The sequence below is a fragment of the Diadema setosum genome, chromosome 4 (assembly GCF_964275005.1).
Source record: "Diadema setosum chromosome 4, eeDiaSeto1, whole genome shotgun sequence".
NCBI classification, from domain to species: Eukaryota; Metazoa; Echinodermata; class Echinoidea; order Diadematoida; family Diadematidae; genus Diadema; species Diadema setosum.
In genome coordinates, this window is record NC_092688.1 from 46,055,822 (window position 1) to 46,079,491 (window position 23,670).

A 23,670-nucleotide genomic window follows, 5' to 3' on the forward strand; every position below is an offset into this window, starting at 1 on the left:
TAGCTCACCTGAGCCAAAGGCTCAAGTGAGCTATTGCGATCGCCCTTCGTCCGGCGTCCGTCGTCCGTCGTCCATCGTCCGTCGTCCGTCGTGCGTGAACTTTTTACATTTTCATCTTCTTCTTGAAAACCCCAAGACCGATTTTCATCAAACTTGGCAGGTAGCATCCCTAGGGGGTTAGGAACTCAATTTGTTAAAATGGGCACCATGCCCCACCCAGGGCGCCCCCAGGGGGGCCCAAACCCCCCAAAATTAAGGAATCTGTAAAAATCTTCTTCTCTAGAACCAGAAGTGATAGAGCTAAGTTAACACTATGAGTTAGTACATTGATGACTGTAGTTTCAAGTTTGTTCATGGCAGAATCAGGGGTGCCCCCCTTGGGACCCAGGGGAGGGTGGTGGGGAGGGGTCCTAATGGGGCCTAAATTATACATTTTCATCTTCTTCTTGAGAACCCCATGACCAATTTTCACCAAACTTGGCAGGTAGCATCCCTAGGGGGTTAGGATCTCAATTTGTTAAAATGGGCACCATGCCCCACCCAGGGGCCCCAGGGGGGGGGGGGGGGGGGGCCAAACCCCCCAAAATGAAGGAATCTTTAAAAATCTTCTCTAGAATCAGAGTTATAGAGCTAAGATAATACTATGAGTGAGTACATTAATGACTGTAGTTTCAAGTTTGTTCATAGCAAATCCAGGGGTGCCCCTCTTGGGGGCAGGGGGGGGGGGGGGGGGGTTGGAAGGTCCAAATGGGGGCCTGAATTGTACATTTTCATCTTCTTCCTGAAAACCTCATGATGGATTTTCGTCAAACTTGGCAAGTAGCATCCCTAGGGGGTCAGGATCTCAATTTATCAAAATGGGCACCATGCCCCACCCAGAGGGCCCCAGGGGGCCCCCAATCCCCCCCAAATTAAGGAATCTTAAAAAATTTGGGCCTTTATTGTACATTTTCATCTTTTACTTGAGAATGCCTGGTCAAATTTTAGTAGAGCTGTGAATAATTTAGATTAGTGACTGCGTGAAAGGTGAACTTGCGATACTCAGGTGAGCGCTAGACCCACGGGTCTCTTGTTCCATTTTTTACTGGTCCTGTTCCTTTTTTGAACTGGCCCCAACAATTTTATATTCATTTTTTACTGGTCATATCGGACAAGTAAATTTGGCAGTTCATGAAAAGTTACTGGCTCGACAGTGATTTCTACCAGTCTGGGACTGTCAGATCAGTGCCAGTATGAAGCATTGGTTAAGATGGCAACAGGCATATGATGACAAAAAAGACATTATTTTAAACTTTATTGCGGGTGATGCTGACAGTGATGATAAATGTGATGATACCTATGGAATGATGATGCTTCATCAAAGACAATCACAGTGGTGGTGATGATTCACCCAGTGAGCTGGTTGATGGAAGACAGTTTTGTAGTTTGCGGTGTAATGACCTTTAATACCTCAGTCCATTTCATGATATGCCATGTCAAAATTACTGTCATAATTAATCTTCATCCCGTATTCAAATCTGTGCCCTTTTTTTTTTGTTAATCCAGCTAAGAAAGTTGGCGACACCATCCTCTTCTTCGGTTGCCGTAGCGACGACGACTACATCTATGAGGAGGAATTGGCAGACTACAAGAACAACGGGACGCTGACCGAGCTCCACGTGGCCTTCTCGCGAAAGACCGAGAAGAAGGTTTACGTCCAGCACATCATGAAAGGCTGCCAAAAGAAACTCTGGGAGATGCTGGAAAAGGGCAGCCACATCTACGTGTGTGGGTGAGTGCCATCGCCTCAGATTTTCTTTTTCTCTCTTTTTCAAGTCTTCAGAGTTGCCAATTTTAATGATTTAAAACCTGATTATTCTGGAAACAAGACTCCCTCTTGAACTCAAACTGTTCTGTGGGTGAGTGCCATCGCTTTGGAGTTTCACTTGTTCAGATATGTGTCAAAGATGACCGCTCACTGTCACTCTTTTTCAGGTCTCCAAAGTTGCCAATTTAAGGATTTAATGATTTAAAAGCTGATTATTTTAGGTGGCAGCAAGACTCTCCCTGGGACTCAAAATGGTTCAGTTGCTGCTCAATTCGAACATGAGTGACATGGCGTGCCATGCCAAAATATCTGCCACATTGTCATTCAAAGGCTTTACCTTATGACAATCATATTATGAAGCATGTATTAGAGGAACTTAACAAGCCAGTGTTTATCCTTCGGAGATAATAGAATATCCAGGATGATTATAATCATGTTTTTGTGCTGCCCAGACTTAGATATATCCATGTTGCATAGACGAATCCTCGCTTTATAATTCTTCGTCACTCCATTCTCTTTGAAATGATGTGCAATAAAATGCAGGCTGATAATGACTCCATATATCATTGCCAACAAGACTTTTGCATGCTTTGGTACGTTTTCAGTGATGCTCGCTTCATGGCCCCGGACGTCCAGCGAACCATCCGCGAGATCATCTGTGAGGAGGGCGGGAAGACGCAGACAGAGGCAGAGGACTACATCAAGAGGATGCAGTTGAAAGGGCGGTACTCCTGTGATGTCTGGAGCTAGTCCCGCCCCCTTGTGGGCGGAGCATCCCAGAACACCAGTATTTCGGGACTATCAGTGACCTAGGGAATCATGTGTGTTGTAAATGCTTGATGTTAATAATGGCAGATTGATTGGTCTGTAACAAATCTTCAGGCTCTTTTTTTCCCCTTTCTCTCTCTTCTTTTTTTATGAGTATCTCAAATTGCAAAACTGTTTTGAAGGTTTGATACTAAAGTGGAGAGGAAAAAAATAGAGTTGGTTAGCAGGACATTGATGAACATGAGTTTATGCCCTCTCCAGTAGTCAGTAACTGGTCAGTTAATATCAATTGATCTTACAATTTTGATATTGAGGATTTATATATTATGGTACATATAATTATACCTGAATTTCATTTAAATACAGGAGAAGGAACTTGTGTGATGAAAAATTCAAATGTATGTGATATCATGATATGCAAATTTTGTTTTATTTTGTGTCTCTTTGTACCAGGTTTAAAAAAAAAAAAAGAAGAAGATATATCTGTATAGAGTGTTTTGTCACTGTTGTAGTTATCTTCAGATTAACGTCTGTGTGTGTTTTCTTATTAGATAGTTGTTCGTTTAGGGCATATCTATTCCTCTACCTTTTAATTGTGATCAAGTATTCAACGGTTGTGCGCAACTTTGTTGAAGTTTTTTCGACGTAGTACTTGCTTTGGTTTCTCTTGACTCTGGGTAGTGTGGAAATTACATTTGGTAAATCATGTGACATAGTGACCTGAGTGAACAAAAAGTTAATTACATTTTTTTTTTCCTTCCTTCCTTTCTTTCTCTCTTTTTAATTCAATGGAATTTACTCGGTATGGAGTGGGAAAAGGAGATAACAGCTGTAGCAAATGTTAGTTATTTTATATTTATATTGCTTGAAAAGGAAGCTGATTCAATGGAAATTTGAAATCAAATATCTTTTTTTTTGTTAGTCAAAACAGTGGGTAATCATAATCATGTGATAATGGTCCATTTCTGGTGTTCTGCGATGGGTAGAACATTCTGTGATGTTCTCCCAGGGTTAGAAAGATGTTCTCCCATGGGTAGAATATTTTGATATGTTCTCCAATGTGATGAATGGACATTGTGTGATTTTCTACCTTGGGCAGAACATTCTGGAAGGTTCTCTCATGGGTAAAACATTTTTGGATGTTGGCAATTGGAGAACATTTTGGGTTGTTCCCCATTCGGCACAACATTTTTCGATGTTTCCCAGGAACAAATGGATAACAGATGAAATAGAACGTATGATGATTATACTAACACAATCTATAAAATTAGTGTTTGTATTTTGCTACTATCCGAGCATCTGACAATTTCTGATGCATGCAGAAGTGTGATTTTAAGAGGGAAGAAACCCACAAAGCATGCATGATCAGCAGAGACCCAAAAGCTATTCGATGCTCCGAATGGCGATGAATTGAAAATTGAAAATTCCAGTTGAAAGTATGCCTTATTCCCGACATACTTTGTCTTACCCAATGCAGTAGAACAGATGATGGTGATAATGATTGTGAAACACAGAATGTATGACGTCAGGGTTTTGAATGCTATTTGAGTGGTTATAGGTACTTTCCCTTGATTGGACCTAAAACTCCTTTGATGGATTAGTCCATATGTTATATCTCACGCTGGTCATCATCTATGCAATGTTCTCTAGGGTATACTTCAAATCAGCCAACAAGAAGAGTTCCGCAAACTTATTTGTCTTAGCCTTGAGTGAGTAAAATCACTTCAGTATTTTCGAAGAAATGATTGTGCCAGTTTGTCAGTAAATAAGTAATGATTATGGTCTGTGGATGTCTTGAACTAAAAGGATACCCATCAAAATTTTGCAAGAAAAGATGAAGGGTTGCTTGATTGGGGTGAAGTTTCAGTGACGAATGAATGATCAAGAAATGGAAATTAAACATGCTTATCAAAAGTTTAAAGTAGAGCAGCACATCATGTTCATGAGATAGCAATGGGATTTTTTTTTTTTTCCCGGGGGGGGGGGGGGGGGGGGAGGAATGATTATGAAAGTAGAGGATCAGTTTATATTGAGATGTAAGTAGGAAAGGGGGAAATTGCATTTTATAGTATAAATCATCTAGGAAGCTGTTTCAGAAACTAAAAAGCAAACTACCATTTATCCTATGTTAACAATCCTTTCAGGTCTACTCAACATCATTAAACAAGTGCCAGTTAGGACAGGATGTGATAAAGGAGTCCCAATTTTACTCTTTTTTTCTTTTGAGCTTGAGGTAGAGGTTTTTGGATTTTTGTTCTGTAGGGAACAATTTCTCGACAACAGGCTACATCTTTGGATGATTGGTCATCGTAGCTCTTGCTGTGTGGGGTGTAATACTGGCCTGGGTAGAACATGGTATTATGACTTCATATGATGTAAATAGTTGGAAAGTTCAAATCTTATATATTTCAGTGGATGTAATGGTAAGATATGATATAGGTAGTAGCAGACACATCATATTGCTAGCAATTTTGGATGTACATCATGTACAGTTTCTCTTTACATGGATCCTCAAGATCATAAAGATTTAAGGATTAAAACATTGTCAAAACCAAAATGCCAAGAAATGAAATAAAAAGTTGATTCTTTTCCCCCTAGCATTTCTAGTAATTGAGCTACTGTCACGTCTATCTGTACAGTCAAACCTCTTTAATGTGTTACCGTTTGCAATTGAGTTGGATATTGGGTGGGTTAAGTGTATTCTCCAGAATGAAATTTTTGTGAATTGGAGCGGATGGCCTTTTCCACGGCATGAAGTTTTCGCGCAGTGCCTCTGGCATTCGATGCATGTAGTGTAGACAAAAAGTTTTCGCGTCCCTTTTAATTTTGCAAATCTTGAATTAGAATGCACGCAAATATTAGTTTTACAGTAGATGTGGCTTTTGCAGAGTTTGCTGTAATTAGTTTGCAGGCAGGAGATGAAGTTTGATTTGAACTTCTCTTTTGGTTTGGCGCTGAGAAATCTCTGAACTGTGTGTACTTGCATCAAGTAATTCCATTCCCTTCAAAGATATAATGCTGTACTTTCCTGAAAGATTTCTATCAACACGAGGGAGGGAGAAAAAAAGAAAGAAAAAAGAATAGAGAAGACAAACATCCAACAGTAATGCGCACAAAATTTGTATTTGAAATGTTATCTCAAATTATTTATCATCAACGGTATGCAGTAATAGAAGTTGTATATATATATATATATATATATATATATATGCAAATATTTTCTGGGTTGTTGTTCAACAGTTATCTCTTGATTATGTGTAGCGGTGTGCAGAAGTATGGTATGTAAGCAGTTTAGATCTGCTTTGTGGGATGTTACAATCAGTTTTTCAGTGGTTTGATAGTCACCATAAATTACAGAAAATGTTTGGCTCTTTCAAAAAGAAAAGAAAAGAAAAAGAAAAGCCACTAAAATGTTTGAGATGGGGAAGGAGGGAAAAGGAACAGCAGAGAGATGGACATAAAAGATGGCACTGTCGTGATTCCTCTTCAGATTTGAATATCTGTGTTTTCTCCATTGTTTTTTATCCTGCTTAGGAGCAATTGATATCAAATGTATGGAACATAACCAGATGAAAATGTGTACTCCAAAAATTAATGACTTCTTTTCTGGGATTTGATAGGTGTGAGTAACTCTGGTTTCCTGTGAAGAACTAACAGAATATTTTTATTATTTATTTATTAATTTTTTATGTTACTATTTTTTTTTTGAGGGGTGATGATAATTTCCAGATTAACTTTTGTTGATCTTTTGTTTTGAAATCAATGGAGACTATATACTTGAATGTGTAATCCTGATATCTCACCAATGACAAGAGGCTACGTCAGAATTAAAGTTCAACGTTAGGTCCAGTGGTGTCCTTGTCAATTTTAATAGATGGCCAGTTGCTTCTTCAATGTTTCTTCCCCCAGTACAATCATATATATATATATTGCACAATCACATTGCCTTCTGTTTTACTTTGTATCTATACTCCGCAGAAAGACTAAGGAAGTTTTTTATTGCCACAAAGGTATGAAACCTTTGGTGTCAATTTCTAGTGTAAAATAGAATATTCAAGCATTTCATTATATGACAACATAGAATCACCTTGCAATATTAATTGTGAAATGGAGAAGAAAAAACAGCAATGTCCACATCGTTTCAAAAATCTCAATGAGATTTTTGCAGACACAAACGTCTGTGAAAACATAGGCCTGATTCATGTTTTAATATGAATACCACATGTGAGAGATATATTAACATTTTGATTCTCCAATCTGCATGAAAAATTGTACAGTATGTACAGTTGTAAAAAAAGAAAAGAAAAAAAGCTTGACTTTATAATTGTACATACATGATTGCTAGAAACATGCATTGTTGCACAGATGTTTCTTAAGCAAGTTTTTCCCTAGCTTTCAAATTTTGTATACAGCAACATAATATAGTGTCCAAACTTTTTGGGATTCAGACCATTGATATTCATACGAAGACTTGAGTCTCTTAAGCTGGTGTCTTAAATAACAGTCCACATCTTGGATACATCTGCGATATACTAGGGTACGTGTATTTAGCTTACATCGAGTAGGTTGATGCTATCTGCTCTTTTCTTTTACTCCAGACAGAGTGTGAATACCATGCGTATTATCGGCCGCCTCACGCTGGAAGTATACCTGTTTTGTATATTTAGATTAATAATTTGATTTGATTCAACATTTTCCTCAAGAAAGTACAACTGTAGAGATTTGGGGTTTTTTTCTCATATTTTCAAAAAGTTGTGCAGAAATAGGGATTTTGTAACTTGCTTGAAATTCACTTTCGTTTGGGACATTTATAGTTGTTTGTATGGAACTTTGGAGCACATGTCCATAGTGAGGTTTATTTTCTGGATACAAAGGCCGTGGCTGTAAAGATATGTTTGTGAAAATTCAGTGTATTGGTTCACAGAAAACCTCACAAAGCATTGATGAAGTTCTCTTCGAATTTGGTGCAGCGCTTACACAATGCTGATACAGGACTTTCCACTGGGTTGAGTTACACTGGATGTATCAGACACTCAAAAAGAAAAGTTATGATTTTTCAAGATATGCAAGTACAGGTACATTGTATTGAAATAAATTCCCTCACACCTTTTGGCAACACTAGTTATGACAGAATGATGCACAATGTTTTGCGATCTTTGTGTATTCAGGGCAAAAGTGAGGATTTTATTGTATGATGTTATGATGACTTTGGGTAACTTGGAGAAACAGCTGCTGAAAGTCAAGTGTTCAAGGATGAACTCCTATGGAATGGATATCTGGACCGACTACCTGAATTCATTGTTGAAACAAGCCCACTGCCTCTGGAAACCAAGTCTCCTACATATACGTAGCTGTTCATGTGTACCACAGCATGTGTTGAATCTTACAGGCTCTCATGCGCCAAGAGTATCAGTAATGATAGATACGGCGCATTATAGATGTACTTTATTATTATTATTTATTTATTATTATGATTATTATTATTATTATGTAACACTGAAGGACAATTATATCTAGCAGGCAATGGACTGAATGCAGTGGGTAATGTATAGCTCTAGACAAACATTAGCTAGAGGGAAAATAATAGAATGGTGAAATACTAAACACAAGATCGATAAATTACATCTTGCAAGTCAAAATAAGCAGATTGATATGAATAAGAAGAAACGGAGAAACATTAACCTATCAATGCGATCTTGAGGTTTTTCTTTTGAGAATATATGGGGATTAATTACAATGTGTTTATGTATTGCCAAATGTCAGACATAAATGACCATCATGTTTGTAATTAAGATGTTCTCTACTGCATAGATTTGAATAAATATGAAATGATTCCAGACGCGACTGAGCTGCAAAGTGCTTTTATTTACCAACCAGTACTGATGATGCATACAAAATACAAAATACAAAACTACCAAACATGATCACAGTAACGTTCATATTACAGCATATCCACTGTATTTCTAACCTTACATTGCATGACGAGTGTCTGTTAAGTACTGTATACATCAGAAATGCGAAGTGCTTTTGTTTTCCAACCGGTACTGATGATGCAAACTTAACACAAAACTAGCTCACAAGATCACAGTACATTCTTATTACAGCATATCAACTCGAGTGACCTTCCTAACCGTACATTGCATGACAAGTACAGTAATTATGAGTACTGTATACATTTAACAGGAATGCTTCAGCAGTATCCTTTCTACAAACTTCTATTTTCGTGAGGTTATAATTTTGGCGAATTCCACAAGTCACAGTTGGATCGCGAATTTAACAACACACAAAAGTGTCTTCTTGCACTTTGATAATAGTACATTAACGTTAGAGTTGGCATCAATTCGCAGAAACATCGCGAAAATGTCTATGATCTCCTCATTGGCAATAATATCTGTACGTGAAAATAACAGCTTAAACAATAAAAAGCAGACTAATACAGGTGCATTCTGAGCATTTTTAGAAGAACCAGCTCATGGGTTTTTATCTAAACTTTATTCTATGTTCTACATAATGTCCTTGAAAGTAAAGAAAAGGTAGAATTTTTGGACATCTAATGAAACAATTTTAAAAAGATTCAGAATACTCTACTAAAAGGAACACAGATACAGTAGACTCTTGTGATGACCAAGTAATTTTTCTTGTCGTGAAATTTCTTTGCATTTTGTTGCATTTCAAACCCTGACATGCGGGAAAATTGTAAAAAACAAGGGCCTAAAGACCAATATGATTACCTTGTTATACATGTACCAGGTTTCTCATTATATAAGGTACAAAATCAAAGAAATATTGGTACATGTATTAAGAGATGGGACCTGCATAGTCACTTTGTCACAAGTGTTTTATTAATATGTATAACATATTTATAACATTGTCGAACTATAAATCCGTTGACGATGAGTCCCGAGTATACTCGGGCAAGTGTCTATGGGAAATGCGTGTTGTAGCAAAATCAGCCTGTCCTCAACGGGTCAATTTACAACAAAACTGTTCAAAAACAAGCATCATCTTTTGTCCCAAGGAGTTTGTTGTAAAGGGAGTTAACTGTCCGAAGTATTATGGAAATAAAAATCACATTTTGGCATTGATCATCTGATGGAACACTCTAAAATTTTGCATCAGTATGATACGGCCATTCTCTCTCAGTATAAACCCCAATGGTAAGAGAGCCGACAAATCACAAACTGGTGTGTGACGATTACTCTTGTTATTATTAATACTACACCCAAGCAAGACTACCCAAGTCTTTAACTTCTGCCTATCATCTTACCGGTACTTTAATTTATTCCACATGATCAGAGTTACTTCAAATTTAAATGAAGTATTCATGAGTAAAATTACTTGGAATTCTCAGCACTTCCGCTTACATATAAAACACAATTGTATCTTTAATATGTAGACGGACATGTTTGTGCGCTTAAAAACATTGTATTAAGCGCATTACAAATGTAATGTATTATCATTATTATGTTAACTTAATGATGATAGAATACTGTTCTAAAGAACTTGTCTCTTGCCAAGACAGACTTACTATTCTAGCCTGAATGCAAGCAATTACTCTGAAAACAAGAGTGGATTTCTGTAACAAGGTGACAGTTCTGGACATGACATACATGTGTAGTTATTAGAACACAGTTTTATTTGGCACAACGATAACATACAAAATACTGCATGAACCATGAGCAGCGTACCAATGATAGATACATGTACTGACAAAAAAAAAAAGCTTGGTGATTTCACAAACCGTATGCACTCTATTCACTAACATGTCACTGTCCCAATCTCAAATAGCCATGGTCTCCCAGAGTGCAACATTCATGGTCTTGATTTTTCTACATCATGATTGCTTTCTGTTTTTGTATACAATTAAAAAGTGCAGTACTATCAAAAGCATAATTACATGTATACCTTAAAAGATGACTAATTTCATTATTTTCATTTGGCAAGAAACTAGTCGAGTACGACAAAATGGCAAGATGTAGTAATTGGCACTGTACCAACAATCACATAAAAATCTTCTTAAAAATTCATATCCAGCAGATCTCCGCTACTCCAACTATGTACCAGTGAGAGAAATTTTACCATCTACACAAGTTTAAGGTCGTTGTTCACTCCTGCACTCCTCAAAAATTTCATATCAGGATGGTAAAACCTCTTCGTTGAAGTTTCTCCCTCTTTCTCAAAACTGTTACGATTAATTTCCAAAAGGAACAGATTGAGTGATTTTGGTCTCGTATCCTTCGGTGATGCATTACATTCTGACTAACAAACAAAATGTGATTCATCATTAACACATCAAGTACTGGGGGAATTTTGCATAAGATATGATCACCTCAACATCAGTAAATTGGCAAATACGAAATTTACTGCATATCTTGTATTGGAGACGAGTCAGATGAAACCGATTAAAGTCTGTAGATTTACACAAAAGCAAAAGAAAATCTACAAAACTTTGCAAATTTAAAAGTGAGAAACACGAACTTAAACTTTGAAAATGTGTTGCCAATTTGCAAATCACCTTTAGATTCAGCTATTATGAGGCTTTTGAAAACTCTGCACATGAAACAAAGAATTACATATAAACCATGTGCTTAAATGAAAAACAAAAAACTTAAAAAAAAACAAAAAACTCTACCTTGCAAAACTGAAACAAGGAATTGTATATGAACAACAATGTGATGGAATAAAACAAATTTTTTTTTTTTCCCACTCGACCTCATGAAACATTAACAATGTAAAGTAAAAATTGTTATCGAAAAAAAATCAAGCATCAAACCATTAAAGTGTGGTTTCCAAAACTCCATGGGTCAACACAGGAGTTCAACAATATGTAAAAACAGACTGATCAAAGATAAAGTATCTTGCAATTACAAAGTGACTGCACTGCTTAACTGATAATATGTAATTTTTTTTTTTCACCATTGACATCCTAGAAATCTGGGATATTGCTTTTTTCACCCAAGGTATCGAAAGCTGCCTACAGAAGTTGTTCCAAAGCATTAAATGTGACTCACGAGACAGAAAAAATGTTCCAGAGAAAAGATGTCAATGTAATTAGTTTAACATGCTGTCATACAGGTGAATTGTCATCAAGGTGTAGATGAGAAACTTTTGCTCTGTTAAAATGAACGAAACTAGTTTTATGATGAGATCCTCTCACATATATATCTGCTCACCAGTAGAATAGTTGTCTATTGTTAATGTGCGGTAGAATGAACACTGTCACCTCTTGGTACAGGGAAACCGAGCTCACGTACAACAAGGTAACGAGCACAATTACAACTGAACACTGCTTTTAACAAGGTGAATCCAGCAGTCCAGATTTTCCGTTACTGTATTTACCTGGTCTCTCTTCTAGTGTGCTAGTCATGAGGTAACCGTTTATAATGAGGCAGAATTGCGGTCCAGGTAACCTCATTATCACAGGTTTCTCTGGATCGTTCTCTTGAAGAGCTATCTTGATAATCTTTTCCTCTTCCTTGCCGACAGTCGCACAATTTGTGGAAAGCTCTCTGCATCCCTCCTGAGATAAACAAACAAAAGTGAGATAAATGTGTAAGAAAAACAGATATGGGGCTTGGGATATTTATCTTGAACTCTGACTAAAACCATCAATGCAATATGAATCCCACAATGACTGATAATGCATACAATCCTAGCTATCAATGTACAGGTTACTCTCTTGACAGTCTAGCAAGTCTATTCATTCACATCACTACTCTTTTTCCAAGAGTAGAAGCATGTTCTGGTTGGATGTAAATGATGATTTGTTCGGAAGTGGATTCAATAGAGAGAAATGCAGGGCAGCTACAAGAAAGGGGCGTAACGCTTACACCACACTTTGCACCATGAAGGGAGAAAATGAAATGTTGCCCTTGCTTGAGGCCGCCATAAGCAGACTGCAGTCTTTCGGTATTTTAGGCATTTTAAAACATAATGCATCGTCAATAAACTGTTCCAGTTATACATCTCCACCACCGCGAGTTTTGGTTAACGAAGCATGTTAAATATCAACCAATAGGCTTGAAACAATGTTTTGTTGTAATAAACCATAAACGTTACTTCAGAAAGAGTGTACAGAATAGTCATCAAATACCATCACTTACAAAAAGTGTACACAGCAGCTTGTACAACTCTGAAATCTACATCATAAAGAAATAAAAAGAAAGTCTTCATTTCCTTAGCTGATTTGTAAATCTGATGTTTCATGCTGTAAAAAATAATTTGTAACAACCCTGCCTTTTGTATAAAACAACCAAGAGAATTACTTGAAATATCGAGTTACTTTAATTTGTTGTTAGCATATTTAGTAACAAACATTGTCCCTGCCGAGTTTAAAAAACCTACTGCATTTCATTGCATGCAGGGACACCCTAACAAATCTATCGCTGTAAAATGAGGAAAGCTTGTGTGCATTTTAATTTCGTGAATTTCGTCATCTCCAATAAGCAAAAATTTCATGCCGCAAAGATATCTTGCTTTACAGAGTAAGGGCATTTTACTAACTGAAACAGAATTGATTTATTGTCTTACGCATCACTGCTACCAAGGCAATCTCCGTTGAAGTCCAACATACGTCGCACGTTGGCCCTTCCTTTCATCGGGGAACCCGTGCCTGATCTTGCCCTCCTCTGCATGTTGGTTCCCAGGGGAGGAGACTCACTGAAGACACCAGACCTCCTCGGGGATCGTCTGAGGACACTCTCTTCAGCATGATGACTGGTCACCTTGTTTGGCAAACGATCGGGGACAGATGACTTTACGGGTGAGTGTGAGGGATTTCCGTCATCCTTCATCCCTGCCTCAGAGTTAGTACAATCATTGGAACTGCAATGGGTTGCTTGCTTGTCTGCACCAAACGTTTTCCTCCTTAACTGCACAGATCTAGGGCTAGTTCTTACAGCTTGGGTCTGCACTAGTACTGCTGTGTAGTCTTTGGTGAATGCGTTTCTGTGAATTTCTGGAGATGCTATGGGGGTTTTCTTGTCCGATGACGCTGGCGTTTGACGTCTCTGCTTGCCTGGTGATAAATCTGGATTACTGTCGTAAATACAGGATTGTGCTTCTTGGCATCTGCTTCTAGTGGACATGGAAGGTGAGTTGTTAAGAATGTTATCCATGGCTGTGTTTGGTACGGGGGAGGAGGTCAACGACTTCAGGCTGTCCAGATTTCTCAGCCTCCTGAGGACCATCACAGATGGACGGGTGTCTGATGGTTGTTCATCTTCAGAGTCTGGGATGATCGTTTCTGTGGAATGATCGTTTGATGCTTGCACTGTTCCCGACTTCTCCAGAGGCTTTCCATCACCTTCTTTGGCTGCAGCGCTCTCTCTTGGGGGAGACCCTCCGTTAGACATCCATCTGTCATTAGTATGCGCAAATTTTGAGATGTTGGTATTCTCTGCATGGTGGCTATACTCTGACAAATCCTCATCCGTTTCTGCGCACAAGGTATGGCCTCTTGCCATGTTCCCTTCACCTGGATCAGTAGTTTCTTGACTTGTATTGATAAGCACATTATCTGACCAGGAAGCCACCCTTGATCTGGTGATCACACCACCTCTGGGAGATCGTCTCCTGCCATGTATCACAGATTCACGCTCTTTTGACGACGTTTCTGCACCATGCCCTTCAGACGCAGCTCCCCGCACTTGCTTTCTTGGAGACCTTCGCAGATTGGGAGTACCTCTGCGAAATGACTCAACAACTCCATTCTGGACATCATTCTTTCCCGAATTCATAGAGGGAGATGTAAGATCTTCTGGCTGGTTCTCTTGCGACACTGATTCCTGACTGCCCTTCTTGCTTGCCAGTCTCGGCGATCTGCGCTGCACCACATTCACCTCTCCTTGGTTGAACGTCATTTCCATAGCAATATCATCTATCATGACAACACGGTCTTCTGGAGGAGCAACCCCTCTTGCATCATTTTCTCTCTGGTCTTCAGCATCCTCTGACTCTGCATCATCACTCTCCTCCTCTCTCACGGTGAGCACTGGGTCAACATCTTCAGGAATGAGACTATGGGAGACATTACCGATAATGTTAGGAATGGGTTTAACAGGGATACTGCCCGTGATGTCTTCACCCTCACTGGCAAACACTTGAGAATCATCTTCTGTCTCCAGCGGAGCATCTGTTCCCACTTGTGATTGATCTCTGCGATCCGTTGGATCGTCCTCCACCACTTCTACATCGTCCGGCTTGTTTTTAACAGTCTGTGGGTGGGGTACTTCATCCAGGCACAGGACATCGTCTGGACTGGACCTTGAAGCATCTGAAGGACTTGCTTGTCTGTCCATCTGTTCCTGATGCAGAATGACTTCATCAGAGTCCTGTAAAAAATGAAAGATTCAAAAAGCAATGATAATTTTGATAAAGTTGGGCATTGCATACTTTCTCCAGCAAACTCTGCCTTAAGCTCTTAAAAACACAAAATCAAATGTGACCCGCGACAACGGTTTCAGGCAAAAGTCGCAAGAGCAAATTCCCTCCTAGGCGGGGTACAAAGATTTTGACCATTATTTTTGTCGATTTAGGTTTTTTGCAGAAATCAAATCCTTGATATGTTTTCTACATCTACACTAAATTTCATAGCATAAGACTAAGTTTTTCCTATCAAAAATGGAATTTTAAGCACCCTATGTTGGATCGCACTCGTCAGTTTCTAGTTCTCTTTCGAACGCCGTGCCAGTATCCCCAGTGTTGGTACGGCGCAGGGTCTCGCATGCGATTGGCTGTTGCGTCGCATACATTTACATAATTCGGCTTTCGGAGACACCAGTTGCAGCGTTTGGGGAATGCTTTGTCCACGCGTGCAGGATTACATGCTCCATTGTTCTTGCTATGGTGATTTATATACGCTCGCTCTGTAGTGCGTGCTATTCGTTTGGCTTTCTATCCAAACTATTCTACCGCAATGTTGGACAACGAAAGTGAAACAAAACAAAAAAAAAAAAACAAAAAAATCTTGTAGCATGACATAATCGTGTGAAAAGAAAACTAGATATTCTCAAATTTGTCTACTTGTACATGTAGTAAAAATTATGACAGTAGACTGACTCAATGGAAGGTAGATGAGAGGAAAGGAGCGGTCACATGTGACTAATTATATTCAAATACTACACGTCAAGATCGCACCAAACTAACGAGTCGTGTTTGTTGGTTTGTTTGTTTTAATTTAATTAGCACCACCGAACAAAGCAACATATGCATGTCTAAAAAGCAAAACAAACAGGAAGCGTGACCCTTGCCAGCACTAGCAATTTTCTGCCTTCAAAAGGGTCGCCAATGATAAAGACAAATCAACCACAATGTGTGGATTTGCCACCGCTCCTGTTACATGCACACGGTCATGGCGTGTGGATGCCATTGCGTAATGCGTGCACCATACACATGTACATGTACACCTGTGTCCATACGTGCAATTATCGTATTCGCCATCTTGAAAGACGTACTGTAAACAAACCCGAGCGAAACGCATTGTTTTTCGGCTCCATACGCTGATCTCCGAGGAAGGTGCCCGGGAAATTTGACTCTCTCAGTGAGCCAATCAGAAGGCGATGTGGTTGCTAGAGGCGGAGCTTAACGTCGATTGGCACCATCGTACGGATGGGTGATTCTCCCCTCGCATCGCCGCTCGGACATTGTCTTTGAGAAAGAGGTGAATCTTCAAAGCCTGTTTTCTCGCAATTTTGTAAGGCTAACAGTGCATTTTATTTCTCTTTCTATGCCCACTTATGGTGCCGAAGAATACAAGTGTTTTATATCAATGCAAAGCTTAGGAAATGGGCAATGTGATTCAGTGAAAAAATGAATTTTAAAAATTCCCGACTTTTGCCTGAAACTGTTGTCGCCGGTCACAAATATGATGTAATATACAAGCCAGTGGAGCCACTTTCTGATCGTTGATCCAACTTGGGCATCACCCTCATAACCACAAAATCATTTCAATAAAAGCTGTAAAATTTTCTGGACGAAAACCTAAAATTAAAGTCTGACTGCATGTTGTGATTGAAGGGACAAAGCAGGAGCATCATCAAAGTTACAAAGAGAACAACACTGAGCAAGTATATGGAAGTACAGGAAAGTACAGGGAATGACAGGATTCAAATACACACAAATATTGGACCAGCTGGTCCTGTTGGGGTTTGAACCCGGAACCTGCAATGGTCTGAGACAGACACGCTCTCCACCGAGCCAGTACTGACACAAGTCTTGCAACCGTGCTGTGCCTTACCTCTTTGTCGGAGGCTACCACAATCGCTGCCTCGTTGTCTTCATCATCCGGATCACTTTCACTGGACTCACTCCAAGTTCCTGTATCCCATATGGTGCTCAGCTGACTTGTAACAAGCTGCAAAGATAGGATTTAATATGATTAGATTATTTCATTTCTTATCTTCCTTTTTTTTTTTCTTAATGAGAGAGAATAGCACATGCATCTTGGAACAGTTTCAGAATTTTTCCTCTGATCATTGGAGTTTGTAGTACATGACAACTTGTAATATGATCTAGCCATAACCCTAAGATAATGACATTTTTTCCTAAATTTGATGAATTTTGATACATTCTAGCATATACACCAACTTTCACTCAAAGTGATTTTCCTCTATCTAGGAAATAATTTTTTTTCCACTTTTTCCTCCCAGATTTTTCCAGAGGTAAAATTGTGAGCACAGGACACATTACTATGAAAATCTAATATTACAAGTATATACTTCATATCTGTACAGCATTATGCATGGTCAATACCATTCAATCTGAGAAATGCATTCCCATACCATGTTGTGAAATGCCACAGCAAGAAGAGGCAAGTTTGAAGTCCAGTTACGGCAGAGTGCTGTGTGTAAAGCTTTAGAAACAGATATGGTAGATGTGGTATCTTGTCACATACAGAGCATATTTCATTATACCACAGTATTCCCTCTTATCCAGACCACAATTCTGGTAGCTCCCGTTCCACTGTGTGTGTGGTTCACTCACCTCCTGCAGTTGGTCAAGCAGTTCATGGGAGGCCACCTGTAGCAGATAATTAGTCAGTTGACCAGGGACTGCCTCTTGTGGGATTCTCTGCATCAAGTCTGGGCAGTGGTCAGTCAACCAGGTTCTGATGTCCTCTGGAGGAGACACACCCAGCATGACCTGGTAAGGATAGATATGGTCAGAGGTCATAATCATCATCATCACCACCACCACCACCACCACTGCCTCCACTGCCATCATCACATGATCACCACCATCACCACCATCACCATCATCATCATCATCGACATCATCCTCCTCATCATCATCATCATCATCATCACCATCACCATCATCACCATCATCTCACAATCATCACCATCACCACCACTGCATTACCATCATCCTCATCAACAACACCATCATCATCACCACCATTACTACCATCATAACCACCACCAAGACCAACCACCACCACCACCACTACATCACCATTATCACCATCATCATCATCATTACCACCACAACCACCACCATCATCATCACAATCACCACCACCACAACTACCATCATCACCATCATTAACATCATCATCATCTGTGGGGTTGGAGGTTTCACTTCCTATAAATATATCCTTTCTCAAGGCTGCCCAGTCTCTGACATCCACTGGGGTAAGAGTCTCTAATGTCCTTTGCAAGCGTCTCTTTTTAGGTCTTGCAGGATCTGCCCCGTGGCTTTGAATCAGACCCTCAGAGGTTTGTAGCCTTCTGTAACCAGTGGTTTTATTTCTCCTTGCCCCACACCCATACCACTTCAGTCTATCTTTCATTTCACATACTATCAACTACTGTAAAAGCGGATATTTTCGCGCGACTAATTTTTTCGCGCTTGGCCGGGTGAGAAGAGTTTCGTGTGTTTTTAATTCCGCAGAATCAAGACATCAACCACTGGAGCATATGGCATGCAAAAATATTTGTGTGCTTTTATTTTCATGTTAGTTTCTGGTTGCGCGAAATACGCGAAAATTTCAGCACCACAAAAATTTCCACTTTTACAGTTTCAACGAGATGTGTCTATCTCCTCATGTGAGGGACACAGAGGAATCCAAAGGTGGAAAGTTAGGATGACTATCAGATATTCACATAAAGACAACGACAGTGTGGATGACTCTCAAACAAAATATCATCTAACTCTCTTTCAGTCATTAAAAAATTCAACCATTATAACATTCATAACAATGGCATCAAAAATTAAACAAAACAAACACACGATGATGGAAGACACAACATCATTATCATTTCTTGATCCAACTTGCAATTTGATCACCCTTGAAATTTATCAAGTGGATAAAAAAATGATGGCTTGTAGGACAGAAGAAAAGGACAGCAGAGTTGAATCCTTAATGGCTGTCATCCAATTTGTATAAAATATGAAAGATGGCAGGGAAAGAGGGAGAGAAAGATAGAAACTGACCTGGATGAGAGCGGCAAGTTCTTCCACATGAGTGGAGTGGAGAACAGACCTGGCTATCCGACAGAGACACATGTACTTGAGGTAAGATGTGGGCGTCCATGGAGATGAGTGAGTCTGAATCACATGGCTGTAGGGAAGGGGTTGGGTTCAGTTATCAGCATCTATCAAACACTTATCAACATTGTTCACACATTGTGCTCAGAGACTTGAAAGCGAGTGATCAAACGTCATCCAAAAATGGCTTTTGTAATCTGTGTCTTTGTCCTCTTTACAACACAAACTTGAATGTTGCACGACGAAAGGTTAGAAAAGTGAAATGAAACATACACAATATCCACAAAATGAAATAAGAACTGGAAAATCTTTCCTGTTCTCCCGTGCTCGTCATGCCTGTGTGAACACAACAAAGGCAGGTGTGACAGCATGAAAGGGCGTGTGTGTGCAGAAAAATTTCCTGACATAGCAGAAGAGCTATGAAATGACACTCATAAATGCACACACAGAGACGCACATACACATCTATACACAAACACACACACACATGTACTGGCCGATTCCCATCATTGCTTATAGTAGCCCGGATCTGTCAGGTCGCACATGGAGAGAGGTCTCCTTGCTCTCCACAGATGTCAGACATCCTACCTGTTTCTCATCACATTTTGCGTGCTAACCACTGGACATTCCTTTTGGTGAAACAAAAAAGTTTCTTACACAACTCAGAAGGAATTTCTTGTAGATTTACACCACTCCTGCACAAGTTTGGTCTTTCTTTTATGAATATGAAAATTATACTTAAGAGGAATGTCCCAGTTGAGCAAAAGCTCAAGCTCATTTTACAGAGCTTGGAAAATCGTAAGCAATTGCTAGCAAGAACAAGCAAAAGGTCTGTTTTATGCATACATTTTAAAGCAAATGCTTGGTCTCTAAGCAACTTCTCGCGGGCATTAAGCAAGTGCTTGTGTTTGCTAGCAGAAGCTTTTGCTCGTAAGCAATTGCTTGTTTTTATGCATGCGGCCCATCGCCTACTCACCGGAGTACAGGGAGCAGGAAGTCGGGGTCGCCCTGTGCGGGATTCCGCAGCTGGAGCACCACGTCCATGAGGGCGCCATCACCATCTACCAATAAAGAGATCCTGGACAGCAGATGTTTTGATATCTGTTCCACATCTCCTCCCTTCCTGGATAAGGAAGAGACATTTTGGTACCACATATTTTTAACAAAAAGTCCTCATCACTTGCTATCACAATTAAAACAGTTGGTTTATGTCTTTTACAATTATTCTTTATTATCCTTCAGTAAGTTCTTATTCACATGTAATTACAGCAAATGCTTTACAAATAGATTGGCAACAACAAATATGCTTCGGACATGCCATTTAAGTTGACTTAATCACACATTCAAATTAATACATGAATAAATGTATGAACATTGCATGCTTACCTTGCCACAAGAGCATTTAGACTGATGTAGATAGACAGCAGGGCAGTCATGTGACTTCTGTAAACATCGCCCTCTTTGATACTCTCCTGAATATGAAAGATAGAGAGAGAGGGATGGTTAACTTAAATGGAGGGAGGGAGCAACAGAAAAAGCAAAAGAAAGAATAAGTGTGACAGTCTCCTGTCAAACTAAAAAAAACCAAGTCATTAATCACTTTGCCCTCTATTATACTGGATACTAAACAGAAAAGGGTCCAAAGACAAGGGGACATTGAATCTGATAGACAAATTCACTTTTTAAGCACATCACAATCAAACTGGATTGGAAGCTGCAGTTCATGCTTGCATGAAAAATGACATGCTCAATCTGAATAAAGAATGCATCAATACCTGAAATGAATTTGAAAAAAATTAGAAATCTGAAGAGCACTTTCAGCACAGATTGAAATATATCAAAGGTAGTCTTATTCAGAATTTGTTTCTCCATATTTCTTTAATTGGAACTTTGAAAAGTTTGTTTAAAGAGGGATTGCAGAAAGGACAAAACAAATAAAACATTTGCATATGCTTTTACAATCACCATCATCTTAATGAGTTATGTTCTGGCAATAAAGATCTATTACAGGAGATATTAAAGGGATGGTACAGTGCTGGTGGAGATGAGAATTGGGCTTTTAACTTTTTGCAAGATACCATGATAACACTTACGAAATAGTATAGTGCATACCATTTTAGGAGGAATTCAAAGTTTATTCGATAAAAATCGGGTTTGAAATGACAGAAACATCCACAAACAAAGTAAAACAAAGCGATCGTAATAAAGTATGGGTCCCACACTTTATTAGAATCACTCTGTTTTGGATATCTCAGCCATTTCAAAACCAATTTTCATCAAATAAACGTTGAATTCCTCGTGGAATTACATGCTCTTTCATATTTCACAAGAGGTTTCTCATTATCTCACCCAAAAATGTTAGAAACCTGAAATTAGGTCTCAACCATAACTATACGCTCCCTTTAACAACAATAAGAAGAATTTCTTTTTGAATAAAAGCAAATAATCTGAAAGAATTTGAGCACAATCAAACAGAAGTCTGAAAGTAAATCTAGCAGAAAATGACACATACATAACTAACTACTATATACGCCATATTTCACAGGTTTTTATTTTCACAAATTTCACAAGTCGAGTGCTATTCATGAATTTTACAACATGCGCAAGTATTAACTTTGATCCCGACATGAATGTGACATGCATGCATACATTTTCTCTGCCCTTTTCTGTACTCTACAATCATGCATTCAACCACTCACAAAATTGTTGGGAAATCCCTTATCATAAGAAATTAGATTTGCAGAATATAAGGCGTATACAGCAATTAGTTCTTCACATCCTCATTTAGATGGAAGATGCCCTTACCACTCCGCTCTGCATCAGGTCGGATTTGAAGTGGAAGTACAGAAGCAGGCTGAAGATATGCCTTCCTAGCTCTGAAGCCCTGGGATTAAAAGATGGTAAGAGTTTGTCACATTACTAATAAATACAAAGGGGGTATGCAATTTCGTCTGGGGAGGGGTGGAAAATTGGGGTGGGGCAGAGATGTGGGTGAAGCAAGATGTGGTATGGGGTGTTGGCCCAGATGTCATTTTGCTGATTACTTCACTCCGTTTTTATCCTGATCTTTGACCATAATAAACTGAGCATCTTGATCATACTGGAGATGTGTTGTTGTTGTTGGGTTTTTTTTTTCTCAGCACAAAGGGGACTGGATGCTCACGACAACACGAAATCTGGCTCACAGGTTCCCTTTCCTCTTCCTATACCTTTCCCTTCAGAAATTTACTCTGTGCCTCACTGCACACCATAAAATGACTTAAATAGCCAATCACAATCTTAATAACTACTGCAAACAATGGCCAATGAGCCTCTACAATTTCTACCTTCTGATAGATTGTGTTCACTGAAGGTTTCAGCGGAGTATAGCTTTCTCCTCCTTTTCTAAGAGGGTCTAACAGGCTTCTCCTTGACACACTTTCCACTTCTAACAGCAAACCACTTTCCCCAGCCAGCACCATCAAGAGCTCACATACCTCTGGGTATCTCCACTTTGTAGAACTCTGTACGCATCTCTTGACAATCTCCTGTACATTATGGGAACAAATATTGCATCCATTATAAGAAAATATATATGCATACATGTGTATAATGATGTTTTCACACTGGAAAATTATTGCTTGATCTATGAAGCTCAAGTAAATTAAAAGTCAGTTATTTTAACATCCATCTTCAGGTTGTTCTTTCACCCTTTTCCCAGCCCCTTCCCCCTTTCTCTCTCCTTGTTTTCAGAATCCAGTAAAAGCATTCTTCAAGTGTATGGACATAAACTGCAACTTCACATTCTCATACTTTGCTCACAAGATATATGTAAGTAGACTAACAAATAAATGTGTGTTGACAACCTTCTATTTCTCCTTCCCTTAAGAGTATCTTCAGCTTACTTTGTGTGAGTTTGGCCATCAAGGGGTGTACTAAAACAAGGACCTCTCAGACTGGGGATACACAAGGTTTGCCATCTATAGAAGTAGCAATAATTGGAGTTACATTGACTAATACTAAAATGTTTGGAACTCAGATATTCACAGCTGGCTGGCTGTGTTGCCTGGCTAATGCCATACTAGTAGTTACTGAATTTCTGCAATTTGCAGTTGTGCTCTATGTTATCTGAACAAGATCTAGCATGCACTTTTGATGAGTAACATTACTTTTAAAAAATGGGGTTCAATGCAAAGAGGGCTGAAATGGACTGACTTGGACTTTTGAAGTGTAAATTAGGTGTGTTGTGTTACTTTGAGTCTTCAGTTATTGCTTTAAAAAATCAAATAAAGACAACTATCCATCATCAACTTACTGTAGAGAATGCTTCATCAGTCTGTGCAAGGAGCCAACATCATTACAATGGTACAGAAACGTTGACTCTCTCCTACACAACTCTGCAGCGTCACTTCCTTTGTCCCTTTTAGTCTGTTCACGAATAGAAGACAATGGCTCATTAAACGCATAATTTACCATTTTTGAAACAAAAACTCAGCATCAGTGCTTCAAAACAATTCTAATATGTGAGTTAGGGATAGAAACAACCCATGTAAAAATTTGAACCAGTATAATCATTGTTAAGTATTGTCAAAATGTGAACAATAGTTATAATAAAAATGTTTCCAGAC

At 39.0% G+C, this 23,670-nt stretch overlaps 1 protein-coding gene across 1 annotated transcript in view; it reads left to right on the plus strand.

The window, feature by feature from the left end:
- The window catches only part of LOC140227347 (NADPH--cytochrome P450 reductase-like), a 52,623-nt gene extending 49,679 nt beyond the window's left edge, over nucleotides 1-2,944 (plus strand). The window contains exons 13-14 of the mRNA XM_072307764.1: nucleotides 1,546-1,771; nucleotides 2,413-2,944. Of these exons, the coding sequence (XP_072163865.1) occupies nucleotides 1,546-1,771; nucleotides 2,413-2,557 (371 nt within the window). The 3' untranslated portion in view covers nucleotides 2,558-2,944. The remainder of the gene's footprint in view (nucleotides 1-1,545; nucleotides 1,772-2,412) is intronic.
- The last annotated feature ends 20,726 nt before the right edge of the window (nucleotides 2,945-23,670 follow it).